This window comes from Rhinatrema bivittatum, chromosome 1, assembly GCF_901001135.1.
Source record: "Rhinatrema bivittatum chromosome 1, aRhiBiv1.1, whole genome shotgun sequence".
In the NCBI taxonomy this organism is placed as follows: Eukaryota; Metazoa; Chordata; class Amphibia; order Gymnophiona; family Rhinatrematidae; genus Rhinatrema; species Rhinatrema bivittatum.
In genome coordinates this window covers 654366517-654381544 of record NC_042615.1, presented here as the reverse complement: position 1 = coordinate 654381544, position 15028 = coordinate 654366517, and the positions used below count along the sequence as shown (strand labels likewise).

General features: G+C 44.4%; 1 protein-coding gene across 4 annotated transcripts in view; it reads right to left on the bottom strand.

The window, feature by feature from the left end:
* KIAA0825 (KIAA0825 ortholog) overlaps positions 1-15028 on the bottom strand; it is a 1025579-nt gene that overhangs the window by 606973 nt on the left and 403578 nt on the right. For all 4 annotated transcript variants that reach the window (XM_029573181.1, XM_029573174.1, XM_029573199.1 and 1 more), the window contains one exon: positions 2247-2437. In XM_029573181.1, the coding sequence (XP_029429041.1) occupies positions 2247-2437 (191 nt within the window). The remainder of the gene's footprint in view (positions 1-2246; positions 2438-15028) is intronic.

Sequence of the window (15028 nt, the reverse complement as noted above, 5' to 3'; positions counted from 1 at the left end):
ATATAGTAAATTAATTTATTTAAATTAGGGTCCGCAGCAAAAAGAGGCGCTAGGGACACTAGCGCGTCCCTAGCGCCTCTTTTTGGACAGGAGCGGTGGCTGTCAGCGAGTTTGACAGCCAACACTCAATTTTGCCGGCGTCGGTTCTTGAGCCCGCTGACAGCCACGGGTTCGGAAACTGGACGCCGGCAAAATTGAGCGTCCGGTTTTCAACCCGTGAGCCGCGGGCCCATTTTAAATTTTTTTTTTAAATTTTTTTTACCTTTTAGGGCCTCCGACTTAATATCGCCATGGTATTAAGTCGGAGGGTGCACAGAAAAGCAGTTTTTATTGCTTTTCTTTGCACTTCCCCAGCGCCGGCAGAAATTAACACCTACCTTTGGGTAGGCACTAATTTCTTAAAGTAAAATGTGCGGCTTGGCTGCACATTTTACTTACTGAATCGCGCGGGAATACCTAATAGGGCCATCAACATGCATTTGCATGTTGCGGGCGCTATTAGGTTCAGGGGGGTTGGACGCGCCCCTTATTCAGTAAGGGGTAATAGCGCGTTGAAAATGCGCGTTCAATCGCGGGTTACTGTATCGGCCTGAAAAAGAGCAACAATAGGGTAAAATGAATGCGTTTTATGTATGATGTTGGTTACATTGTAAACCGGAGTTAAGGTAGCCTGCTATACTTCGGTATATAAAAGAATCTAAATAAATAAATAAATAAATAAATAAATAAATAAAAGAAATAAACATCTTTTCTTAAAATGTAGGGATTTCTTAGTGATATTTGCAATGAGTGTATGCAAACTGTCATCAAGGAAAACTTTTAACTCCTAGGTAAATAGACTGAAGTCTACAAATTCTACATGAAGTCAATTTACATAATAACTTATATTTACACAATCGTTGAAGAAATGCAAGAAGATCACATAGGGAGGGGAATTTTCTAACATATAGATAGCATATGTGGTAACTGTGCCTATATGTAGAAGCTAAAACAGTTTTCAAAGCAAACTTATGCACATAAGTTTGTTTTGAAAAATATATGAAATAAAGTATAGAAACATGTCCATACAAAGCTACACCTTCTTTTTGCATACAGATCCAAATACCACCTCAACTCCGTGCTCCTCTCCCTTCCCACCAAATGCCTCTGTCGAACATGTTAAAGTATGTGCAAAATCAGATTTTGCCCCACTTTATGTGCACAAACCCCAATTATTTTGATAACAAGCCTTTCAAGTGTACAAACCCATGTTTTATGTGCATAAATGCCTTTGAAAATTCACCTCGTGATTTTAATATTAAAAGTCATGAAAATACAAGCACATAGAATCTTTCTCTCATACTGGTTGATTTTAAAACCCCTATGCATGTCGAAGTTGGGAGGTATGTGTGACTCAGTGTGGCACATGCCGCACAAATTTTAAAACCTGCGTGAATACATGCATATCTCCCACTACGAGCACAAATCATTTGGGTATGGAATGGGTGGGGCATGGATGGGCCGAGTCTGTAAAATGAAGTCAGTGCATAAGTAGTTACTCCCACAAGTGCACACTGGGGTCCCCTACCGCAAAACATTTCTTCTGGTATGGAAGTCATGGAACAAAAAAAATTAGGCTAGTCAGCAGGGTTTTAAGGGTTGGGACTAATAGGGTAAAAAGGAGGCAAGTTAACTAGGGGGATTAGGAAGTCCTCTCCTTTACTGGAGTGAACTGGGAAAAAGAGCTATTGCGTCTGTGCACTTAGCTACTAAAATTCCCCCAACTTGTGTGCTTGAAGTGGCATTTGTGTACACATGCACGTGACAATATAAAATCATGCACATATGTACACATGTATAGCTGATTTTATAACACACATGCATATGTATAAAATCACCGCATCCATGTGCACGGGTCTTAAGAGTCACCTCTAAGGAAGTAATTTTGAAAAGGATTTACACATGTAAAAGGACTTTATGTGCTTTTGAAAATTGCTACTTTCACATGTGAAACTCATTCATTCCAGAGGGCTGAATATTCAAAAGGTTTTAAGTGTGTAAATGGGCTTTTGAAAATTGCTATGATATATGCTACTTTTACATGCATAACTCCTTTGAAAATTCACACCTATGTGTCCTCCATAAAGATTACAAGTAAAAGAAGCCCTTTTAAAAGTAGGCCCCATGAAGCACAAATAAACATAATTAAGAGGATTAAAATAGTTCAAGGCCAATTATATTCTTACTGCATTTATTACAGTACCCACCTTATTTGTGAGGTTCTTTTATAACTGGGACTGGCCTGAGAGTATCGGGAGGCTAGCAGAGCCAAAGATTTCTCCAACACTTCAGTCAGAATCTCTTGAGCCAATTTTGGGGGTAGAACACTCCACAGATCATGACGAAGAGCATAGCAGAAATAGTGCCACATCTGGACAGAGAATGAGCATCTCTCCCCCTGGTAAAAACACCACACATTAAAGAAAAGAAACACATCTAAAATGTCAGCGTGGCTCCTGTGAATCTAATTAGTTCAGGATGGAAGAAAATAGCTGGAGAGTTTCAGATATTAGATGACTAAGAAAAATTGCTTGACAAATTTTAAAACATCATTAGTGATAAAATACATATCCTGTTTTCAATCACACATATTCTACACCAAAATGCCAGGCCAGAAGCATTTAACCAAAATATCCTTAATTAAACTACTCATAATCTAATCTTAAATTTACTTTACATCTTTCTACTTAGTTTGTTCTCATGTATAGCATTACCCATACACAATCATTTCAGACATGCAAGCAAGAAAGAATGGATTATTCAGGCCATACAGCTAACATATGTCAGCAATAAACAAGCAACTCCAATAGATAATAAAGACAAATAACAATAATTATGATATAATACTAAATTATGAAACTTGGTATCTTTTCTCTTCTCATTTTTGTTTAATTTAATGGTGGAAATCAGAACCTTCTAGCATCATCTAGCATTTGTATTAGAAAATGTTTATGAAATATTATCAAAGCTGGAAATACTCAAGGGAGGGTATAATAACAGTAAACTATGCATAATCACATATTCTTCTTTATTTGAACTTTGCTGGAATAAGGAAAAGGGATATTGCCAATTACTCTGTACACTTCAACTATTCTCTACAGGTAAGATGATTCAGTATATGTCATTTTGACTTTCCTGTTCCAAGATCTGAAAGTCCTGCTATAACCAATTCCATTACTATCATTGAACCAAGGAGATGGTAAAATCATAACTATCATGCTGCTTACGGAGAAATTACTACTTACCTGATAATTTTCTTTCCTCTAATGAGGGCAGGCAAACCCCACCAGTGGGTTATGCACCTCTGCCAGAAGATGGAGATGGAGTAAGAAGCTGACGTCACAAATATATATACCATATATACTCGTGTATAAGTCGAGAAATGTATGCCAAACAATTGGCATAAAAATGCTGGCTCGACTTACAAACACATTTACCAATGGCACCGGTAGCCCCCCCCCCCCCCCCCCAAGACTCACCCAAAGTCCCTGGTGGTTCAGCGGGGAGCCTGGGAGCGATCTTCTGCTCCTGTGCCGTTGGCTGCCAGTAATCAAAATGGCGCCAGCGGCCTTTTGCCCTTACCATGTGACAGGGGCTACTGGTGCCATTAGCTGGCCCCTGTCACATGATAGGAGCAATGGACGGCCCCTGCCATGTGACAGGGGCCAGTCAATGGCACCGGTAGCCCCTGTCACATGGTAAGGGCAAAAGGCTGCTAGCGTCATTTTGATTATTTATTTTATTTATTTAGATTTATATTCCACTTTTTGCACTTTTTCAGTGCTTCAAAGTGGATTACATTCAGGTACTGTAGGTATTTCCCTATCCCCAGAGGGCTTGCAATCTAAAGTTTGTACCTGATTACTGGCAGCCGGTGGTCCAGGAGCGGGAGATCGTTCCCAGGCCCCCTGCTGGATCACCAGGGACTTTGGGTGAGTCTTGGGGGGGTCAGGAGGGTGGGGGGCTTTGATGGGTTGGGGCTTTTTTTTTTTTTACACAACATTTTAACAAGATGAAGGAAGGGAATGATTAAAACATGGAGGACAGCCATGGGGGGAGGAGGGTAAGAACAATTAAAACAGGGAGGGAAGCCATGGGGGAAGGGAGGGAAGGAAGGAAGGGAAAGTTTAAAACAGGGATGGCAGCCATGGGGGAGGGAGGGAAGAATTAAAACAGGGAGGGCAGCCATTAGAATAATAACACTTTACCCTCAAGAAAATGAGCGCTGAGAAGAAAGAGAGAGCATCTTACACCGCTGAAACTGAAGGTTATAGAACATGCAAAGGAGACCAATAATTGTATAGTTGCAAGAGAATTTGTTATTAATGAAAAACTAGTCAGATGTTGGAGGAAAAAAATGAAAAAAAGCTACTAGAAATACCAAAGTCAAAGAAAGCCTTACATTTCAAAATTGTACCTTTTGAAGGAATGGAAAAGGATTTGAATGACTGGGTAATAAAATGCAGACAGAATGGCTACATTGTGACTCACTCGAGCATTAGGATTCATGCCCTTCAAATGGCAAAAGAAGAAAAATATTCAGCGAATGAAGGTCTGAAAGAATTCACAGCATCATCTGGTTGGTGTTCGTGGTTCATGAACCGATATGGATTATGCCTTTGTCAGCACACAAAGATTTCACAGAAACTGCCTAAAGAGCTTGATGACAAGATCTGTTCATTCCACAAATTCATTATTCAGCAGAGATTAAAGAATCATTTTGATATGAATAACATTCATAATATGGATGAAACTGTTATGGCTGCCGGTCGCGGCAGACCGCAACTGGGGCCAGCCACTCACCGACGCGGCAGACCGCCCGTCAAACGCTGACTGCACTCGGCATCAGCAGGTTCCTCCCGCGGCGATTCCTGCAGCCGCCGAACATGGCCACGGCATCGGCTGGCTTCCTGCTTCACTTCTGGCTCCTCCCCCGCCGGGCCTCCCTAGAGCCGCGCGCGCAGCAGAAGCAATAACTTAAAGGAGCCACGACAGGATATGGTATTGGCTCCCTCCTATGGGCTCCACCTTCAAGGGTACTATTTAAGGCAAGGTCTGCACCTCAGACCTTGCCTTGGCTTCTTGGCTCTTAGGTGTGGTGTTCTGAGTTCCTGGTGTCCCGTTCCTGTTCTGCTGTTTGGATTCTTGAGTTTGACCCCTGGACTGGCTGCTGATCATCCTCTGGTATTGACCCCTGGACTGGCTGTGGATTATCCTTTGGCTTTGACCCCTGGACTGGCTGCTGATCATCCTTTGGCTTGGACCCGTGGATCGGCTGCTGACCCTGCTCTGGCTTTGACCCTTGGACCGGCTTCAACTACTCTCGAGCTTGACTTGGAACTTCACTCGACAGCTGGAGGCGCCAGCCATCTGGATTACATGACCTGCAGGAGGCGCCTGCATCCAGATTCCCCTCTCCAACTTCAAGGGATCTTCTGAGTTCAGCCTTGCCTTCCGACGGTAGGGACTTGAGAGGGTTTACTCTCTTAAGTAGTGCCAACTCTACCTCGGACCAAGGGTCCACCTCCCGGATCATAACAGAAACACCGATAACATTTGATATGCCTGGCAATTGCACTGTAGCTAGCATTGGTGAGAAGACCATACTTGTAAAAATGACTGGTCATTAAAAAGACCCATTTCACAATGGTCCTGACTTGCCTGGCAGATGGCACAAAACTGCATCCAGTGGTAATATTCAAGAGAAAAATGATGCCGAAGAACCTAAAAATTCCAGCAGGCATAACTGTTTGGATTCACCCTAAAGGCTGAATGGAAGAGAAGGGAATTAAATATTGGCTGTGCAATGTATGGGGAAGGTGGCCAGGCACGGGAATAAGAAAACGACCATCACTATTGGTGTGGGATATGTTCCGCGTACATATAACAGAAGATGTGAAGGACTATGCAAAGAAAATGGCGATCGCTTTAGCAGTGATTCTCGGAGGTCTGACATCAATGCTCCAGCCATTAGATGTTTGACTCAACAAATCTTTCAAGGACCAATTGCAGCAGTTGTGGCAACAATGGATGTGTTCTGATCAAGCAAAGTTAACAAAAGGAGGGAACCTTTTGAAACCAGACATTGATTTGATAGCGAAATGGGTAACGGATGCCTGGGATTCAATTCCACCAGAAATGGTCAATAAGTCATTTCTGAAATGTGGCATAAGCAATGCTATGGATGGATCAGAAGATGACACCATCTATGAAGACAAAGATGAATCAGCATTGGATGATGATTCAACAGATGGAGACCTCGAAGACAACATTTACACTGATGGCATCACCAAAGAACATTTCCACGATTTATATGTACATTCCGATGATGAAGAATCAGACTGGGAAGGATTTGAATAAAACAAAAGAATTCAATCAGCGGGGACAACCATGGGGGAGGCACTTTATTCTGTTTTTAAAAAATAAATAAAAGCTATTTTTTTCAAGTTATTGGTTTGTTTCTTAGTATGATTTCACCATTTCATAAGGCCCCTAGGTTTCACCCTCGACTTATCCATGGGTGACTGATAAATCTTGATTTTGAGGCCCAAAACATACCCTCAACTTATACATGAGATCGGCTTATACACAAGTATATATGGTAGTCCTGCCCTGCCAGCAGCCCGCCAGTATTCTCTTGAAAAGTCAAACTGTGGACAAACTGATTATACTTGAATATTATCATAAAAAATCAACCACTTATACTTCCAACCCATCGGGAACCCTGAGCTCAGCCAAAAGAAGTAATTTATTCACTAAACTAAGGGGCCAAATAAGCCCCTTAAAATTCTTCAACAAATAGAAGGATTAACAGTTTGCAATGTCCACCCAAAAAAGCTAACCAAAATTTAAACATTGACAGCCTAGGGCAGGTTGGAAATTGGCCTGCCCTGAATAGAGGAAAGGAAATTATCAGGTAACTAGAAGTTTCTCCTTCCTCTGCATTCAGGAAGGCCAATCCCTTCCAGTGGAATGTACCAAAACTAATCTCAAAGAGAGCGGGAGGCTGCCAGGTCTCGAAAACACTCCAAACCCTAACATAGGCTAAAGAAGCAGAAAATTTCCTGGCCCAAAATAAGGTGAATAACCACATTTCAACAACTGAGCCCATTCAATGGCCAAACTGTAAGACAAAACTGACCCGTATCTTCATGTAGAATGGGTCTCTGCCACAACAGATTCTTCCGAGGCAGTAGCCTGAGGGGACTGCCCACCAGCATTCTCTGTCATACCACAGCCTCTAGGCCCAATCTGGAGCCACTAAAAGGACGGGTTTGACTTGCTATCTTCTGGATGATCCTGCCTATCAGAGGCCAGTGTGGAAATGCATACAGCAGGGCACATGCGGCCACTCTTGAACGAGAGTGTCAATGCCGAGTGCTTTTGGGTCCTGAATTAGAGAGAAAAATCGCATAACTTTTGCATTGTTGAAGGTTTCCAATGAGTCTAGGTCAGGGTGGCCCCAGCACTCCACATGGAGCTGAAAGGCTTCATTTTCCAGCTTTCTCCTGCTGAGGAAGTCGGTTCAGATATTGTCCTTTTCAGCAATGTGAGAGAGTCAGATACATCTAGAAGATGTTGCTCCATTCACACCATGAGTGCATCTATCTCCTGCGACACCTGATGACTCTTGGTTCCACCCTGATGATTGGTGCAAGTCACTGTCATCACATTGTCTGACAATATTCAGACTGCCTAAGCCTCTAGATGCTCAGTGAACCGCAAGAATGCTAACCAAAGCACCTGTGCTTCCAACTGGTTGATGCTCCACTGCCACTCCTCAGAATTCCAGCAACCTTGCACTATCAACTCCTGACAGTGAGCCCCTCCCCCCAACATAGAAGGCTCGCATCTGTATTGAGCACTAACCAATCTGGCAACTCCAGGGAAACTCCCTTTCTGAGATGATCTGCCTGCAACCACCACAGCAAATGAGACCTCACCTCCAATGGTAGGAGCAGCCTCACCGCATAGCCCTGCATCTGCGTATTCGATCGGGAAAGAAACGTGTGTGGAAGAGGTCGCATATGCATCCTTGCCCAGGGAAATACTTGCAATGAGACAGCTTTTAATATCAGGACCTGTAGATAAGACCATACTGTCAAAAAATAGTGTTTGTCAGGGTTCGGACTCGAGCAATCAACCTTTGGATTTGAGTCTCCAGCAGAAATACTCTTCCCTGATTTGTACTGAAGCGAATGCCGAGCTATTCCTGAGTCTGAGATGGTTTCAAACTGCTCTTGGCCAGGTTCACCACCCAGCCTAGTTCCTGAAGCAATGAACCTACCTTGCAAGAAGCCCAGAGACTCTCTTCCACACTCTTGGTTTGAATCAACCAGTCTTGCAGCTATGGGAGAACCAGAATGCCATCCTTGTGCAAAGCTGCCGCTATCACCACAATGACCTTGGAGAAAGACCTGGGCACAGTGGCCAGCCTGAAAGGCAAGGCCTTAAACTGGTAATGATGATTCAGATTGGCATACCGTAGGAACAGTTGATGTTCCCGGCAAATGGGGACATGCAGATATACCCACTTTCAGATCCAGAGACATGAGGTATTCCCCTGATTGTACTGCCATTATGATAAAGTGCACAGTTTCCATTCTGACATAAGTGACCCGCAAATGACAGTTGACACCCTTGAAATCCAGGATGGGCCAAAAATACCCTTCTTTCTTGGGCACGACAAAATTAATGGAATAGCACCTCGTATTTTGCTGTGATTTAGGAATGGGAATCATGGCTTTTAGGTCCAACAACCTTTACAATGTAGTTTCCACTGGTACCCTCTTCTGAGGGGAGTTGCACAGAGATATCATAAAGGCATCCGGAGGAATATGAAGAAACTCTAGAGCATAACCGTCCCGAACCACTTCGAGGACCCATTGATCCAAAGTAATCTGGACTCACCTGTGATAAAAATAAGATAGGCGCCCATCTATCTTCTGCACCAACAGGTGAGCCAGCAAATCTTCATTGAAAAGATCAAGGAGCTCCACTTCTGAAGCCCGCATTCTTCTGAGTCCTTCATGGGCGAAAGGACTGAGACCTGCTGAAGGGATGGGATCTCTGGGAAGAAGCTCCCCGATAAGGACAAAATTGCTGGTAGTCTCGAGAGCAGCCACTTGCCTGAAAAGCCTAGGAAACTAGTTTCTTATCATTTGGCAAGCGAGGTACCTGGACTTCCCCCATTTATTTGCCATTTTTTCCAACTCACTGCCAAACAAAAGCGAATCCTTGAAGGGCAGCTTGGTGAGATTGGACTTAGAAACAGCATCTGCTGACCAGTTGCACAGTCACAGCTGCTGTCTAGCCGCTATAACAGAAACAACTCCTCTGGCGGCTGTATGAACCAGGGCTCAGAACGCATCAGTTAAGAAGGCATCCCTCAGTTCTACCATAGCTCCGCTATCTGATGGTTCTGCCAGAGTCTTGAGAAAGACACAAGGTAGCTCAAGCTACTAGGGTACAAAAAGAAACAATTTGTAAATTCATCACTACTGCCTCAAAGGCTTGCTTAACGATAGCTTGAATTCTCCTATCCTGAGCATCCTCCTTCTACTGGGATGATGGTTCATTTAGTGACAGAACACACCAAAGCATGCATCTTTGGGAAACGCAACTGGTCTCTCTGGCCTGCACATCCAAAGGGGTATAAACCTACCAAGACATGTCTCCCTTTAAGGCTCGCCTCTGGCGCACGCCATTCAGTGTCAATCAACTCTTGAATCAATCCAGGAGGGGAAAGAAACACAAAGCCTTGTGTAGGGTGACTAATATGAGATCCTTCTTCTGCACACCCAATGGGTCACCCCCAGCCACTCCAAGGGTCTTCAAAGTCTGAGAAATCAGGCTCGGTAACTTATCCCTATGAAAGAAATGAAGAAGAGTTCCATGTGGCTCCAAATCTGGGGGAATATCCCCTTTCTCAATACGGGAGCCACCACCATCATCATCAGTGTCAACTTGATCCACATCCATTCGAACACTGTCAGGATGTGCTGTGCCACAGCACTTGCCCATTGTAGCAGAGACAGGGGAACTCCGAGCGCACGGACCTAAACTAGTAGGTATTGTCGACTCAGATGGTTGCCCATATAGAAAGGTCTGTAATCCCTGTAAGTATTCCACCCAGGAAAAGAAGGATGGCTCCATACCAGGCTCCATAGGACTGAGCCTGACATCCTGAGAGCGAGTCTCCCCTGGAGAAGACTAAACAGTGGATCAACCGAAGGAGGGGACACCCACATTGTGTCGCCTTCAGTAACACTCCCCTCAGACCGTGGAGATGAACCACAATCGACAAAATCAGTAGGAGGCAAATCCCCATGAGCATGCAGGCAGTGCTGACATAGGCTTGCGGAAAGCTCCGGCTGTATCGCACTAATGTGGTATTCAGCAGAATTAGATAAGCACTTAGACTTTTTTGCTGCTAGTGCCATGGTTGGTATGTGCTCAACACATACATATAAGCCACGCATCCAGATAGACACACAAAATATGCATCCAGGTACATGGGCACAAAACATGAGCCCAAACTAGATGCACAAAATATGCGTCCAGAAAGGACGATGCCCAAATTGGATGCACAGAATATGCAATGAGACATGCAATGAGGCGAGTGCAGACACACACATAAAACACGCGAAATAGCTGCCGCGGCTTATCATGCATCAAGGAGAAGAAGCCTGAGGGGCCTAGGCAAAAGGCTGCTCACCCTGCCATGCCTGAACTGCCTCCACACCTCACAGAACTACCCAGAGACACGAGCAGGAGAGTTGAATGCTGAGGAGGAAGATCCGGTAGGATAAATTCTTACTAAAGTGTTCCTCTTTTTATTATTTTTTTTTTATTATGAAGTAAAATTTTTACCTGAGCTCAGCTCTCCCTGGCTGAGAGCAGGAACAGGTCTCGGCTATGGAAGGAGAGGGCAAAAGCCTTCACCGTCAACCAAAGCTACCAAACTAAAGGCTCTTTAATGAGGGAAAGACCGAACAGTATCACCTCAGAAGGCAAGCAGTGTTATATAATCATCTTGTCATCTAGTTATCTTCTGTCTTCTTTTTTTTTTTTTAACAGGCAATCCACAGTAGGGAAATGCAAGTCCACCATCTACTAGAGACAGAGAATACTGGTAAGCTGATGTTGAGGCGGGTCTATATATCCATGATATCAGCTTCTTACTCCGTCTCAATCTGCTGGTAGAGGTGGTTAACCCACTGATGGGAATTGGCCGGCCTGAATACAGAGGAATCATGTTTTTAAAGCTAAATCATTCTTATTCTTGCAACTAAAACTACATGGCAAATAGTACCTGATTTTCAAGAGGACTGAGCATTTGATTTAAGGTAGATTAATTTTCTTTAACATCTCTGTCCAGGATTGTGCAAGCGTTGTACATAACAGAGAAGATTCTTCAGTAAACAGTAAATTATACTAATATAACAATGTAGTATTATATGATTTCAACTTTTTAAATATCTTGGCAATATATTCCTGAACAAACATATCATATGCTTGTGACAATATACTGGAAACATAAAGTTAAATTTTAAGACCCGTGCACGGGCGTCCCATGTGTGCGGATTCCCAGCCCGCTCAAATGGATGTGCCGATTTTATAACATGGGCATGTTATAAAATCCGCTACCTGTGCACCCAAATGCTGACTCACATGCGTAAGGGGGGAAATTTTACTACATGCACAAGGCAACGCAATAGGCCCTAATCCCAGTTCTCTTCCAGTCCACTCCAATAAAGGAGTGGACTGGGAGAGAGCTTCCTATATCCCCTACCTAACCTTCCTCCCTTTTACCCTATCTGCCCTGACCCCTTAAATCCCGCTAACTAATCTATTTTCTTTTGTTTTAAAACTTACCCGCTCTCCTGTGCTGAATCAGGTTGCGTGGGCCCACGAGATCCCAGCGCACGATTCAGCGGGACAGTGCCTAATGGCAGTGTCCTGGTCCACCCCTTTGCGAAAAATCCTCTCTTCTGCGCATACCGGGAAATACACGCTTGGGCGCGGGTGATTGAAAATCCCCACAGCGTGCGCATGCACCAGCCATGCGCATATCTCATCGTTTTCACACGTGCCTAGTTTATCAAATCTGGCCTATAATGTCTTGCCTAATAAATTTTATTATCACACTGTAAATACTTAAAGAACTGACAAGTTAGGCCATATTGAGATTGTAATTGTTTAAAAGTGAAAATGGATATTTGTGTTTTACAAAAAAAGGTATCTATACTAAACAGTCAAAAAAAAAAATTAGAGGTTGAATTAGAGAGTCTATATTCAACCACTTAAGTCATCTTGAACAGCTGAATATAGGCTCCAAAATGTAACTTTATGTGCCTTAACTTGAGGCCTCTAAAATTAGTACAGGCATTGGAGTGACCTAAATTAAGGTGACTTATTTAGGAACTCAGTGCTGATCACCTACATTTGTTACCCCTCCCTGTCCTGCCCCTGGCTCATTTTGGTTTAAGGTACCCTGATTTAGTCGCTAATCCCATAGAAAATTTTAAATTCAAAGTATAGGTGCCTTATTCTTAAATGTTAGGCACCTGTTTCTTTGGAATATCAGCTTCATAGCTCTCAACTTACACAGTCATAACTTTGACAAACAAAGTTTCGGGTTGATACAGTAAGGCCGCGTTAGAAAGAGTGCGGCAGTGCCGGGCGCACCCTCGTTTGCCCCACGCACTGTTCTGATCACATACCGCTCGATACTCTATTTAAATTGCTTGCAAATGCAAGCCGCGTATGCAAAGCGTTAGGCGAAGTGTTAGGTCCGCGCAACCCATTTTACTGTATAGGCGCTTAATACAGCGCCTATACAGTATCCTGAGTGCGCTGGTACCTGTCATTTCAAATGACATTTGAAATGATAGGCACCAGTAAGTGGATCCCAACTTTAACCCAGGAAAACCTAAAAACCGAAAATCCTCTCCTCCCAAAGTGGCTCGACATGTGCCAACTTACCTTTTGTTGCTTTTCAGCCCCTGCCCTTCTCTGCCGCCCTCCGGAGGGGGCAGCCGGCGGCGAAAGCGGCTCGCAGCGGTCCCCCCCGCGCAGGTCCCGGTTCTCCTGGCTCAGCAACAGCAGTACAACTAGGGCTCTATCCGGCTTGCAGCGTTCCTCCTCCCCCCCCCCCCCCCCCCGCACAGGTCCCGGTTCTCCTGGCTCGACAACAGCTAGGGCTCCATCCTGCTTGCAGCGTTCCTCCCCCCACCCCCCCCCACCCCCGTGCAGGTCCCGGTTCTCCTGGCTCGGCGTGAAGTGCCCTCTCCGGCACGAGCGAAGCGAAGCGTTCTTTCGTTGGCCGGAGCACCCGTCAATTTGGGCGCTCCGGCCAATGAAAGCACATAGACGGGCGCGCGTGACGCATGCCGTGACCTGCGCGGGGGGGGGGGGGGGGGGGGGGAGGAACGCTGCAAGCCGGATGGAGCCCTAGCTGTTGCCTAGCTGTTGCCGAGCCAGGAGAACCGGGACCTGCGCGGGGGGGGGGGGGGGGGGGGGACTGCTGCGAGCCGCTTTCGCCGCCGGCTGCCCCCTCCGGAGGGCGGCAGAGAAGGGAAGGAGCTGAAAAGCAACAAAAGGTAAGAAAACAACAGAAAGTAATGTCGAGTCACTTCGTGAGGAGGGGAGGAGGGGATTTTAGGTTTTTAGAGGTTTCCTTTTGGGGGAAAGTTTGCCGTCTACCATTACCCCTGCGCCTCTAACGCAGGGGTAAGGGTAGGCGGTAAGTTAGCAGGTTAAACGCGGGGCAAAATGGCAGGGTAAAATAGCGATAGTCGGGGCGCGCGTTACTGTATGGGAGGGAATAGCTAATTCGATCGTTTACATCTGATATACATGCCGCGTGCGGAAGGGGTTACCCGGGGATTTAAAGAGGCGGTAAGGATGGGTTAAAGGGGATAGTGTATCACAGGAAGGGCTAACGCGGCCGGAAAGTGAGTAGAAAGCGGGTTAGGAGTGGGGTAACCGCGGCCCCACTTTACTGTATCAAGCTTAAAATGACTTGCATGATGGAAAGTAAGAGAAGAGAGCATACAACTTAACCAATCTTTGAAAAATAACTTCATTTTGAAGGCACATTTCAAAAGCTATTTTTCAAACAGCAAACAGGAGCACTTCTGCACGCAAATAATCTCAGCATACCACAGGAAATATACTGGAAACATAAAGTTAAATTGCACTGAATTGTAAATGGAAGAGGTATGAGTGTATTTTGTTACGAGTGTTCTAACTGGAAATGTAAAGCTTCTGGAAATGTTCTTGAATTTTTCTATTTTTCCATCCTGTGCTGTATTAAAATAATGGAACAGTTATCAAGTCTATGTGGATTGTTGCAAAGTTTGCCGGTACTTTCTGGATTTTACACAATTTTCCCTTTGAAAGTATACGTGTATAACAGACAGAACTAAAATTCTGTCTGTCCCTCCCGACGCAGCCTCGCGGCGAAACACGGGTCCATGACCGGGAACCCACTTTGCACCTTTAAATGCTGTAATATATACACTGTGGAGTTGCCGTCTAAAATGAAAACATATCACTGAATTTTGTGTGGACATTGAATTCTTTCCTGCGGTCTGCAGAAAAGCTATTTTTCTGCATACATGGCTATTTATCTGGGTAAAAGGTTGCTTACATATTGCCCACCCTGTACGCAGGAGGATCAAAAAAACATGTACTTTTATTCATGGGAAAAACAGGTGGGATCAGAAGTGGAGTTAGATTGGGAGACGTAACAATACATGTAGTTTTGAATTTTCAAACTCTATATGCTGTTTTTCAGTGGGGGGGAAAAAAACGGATCCACAGAAAAAGAAAGTGAAGTCTTTCTTGGTATTTTTACCCAAGGCAATTTGAAAAGGGGCAATGACAAGAGGTGGATGGTCATTCACCTTTTCTCATTTTTGCTACACCAGACTAACACAGCTATCCCTTGGAAGTTTCAAAGGGAAAGTATACGTTTATAACA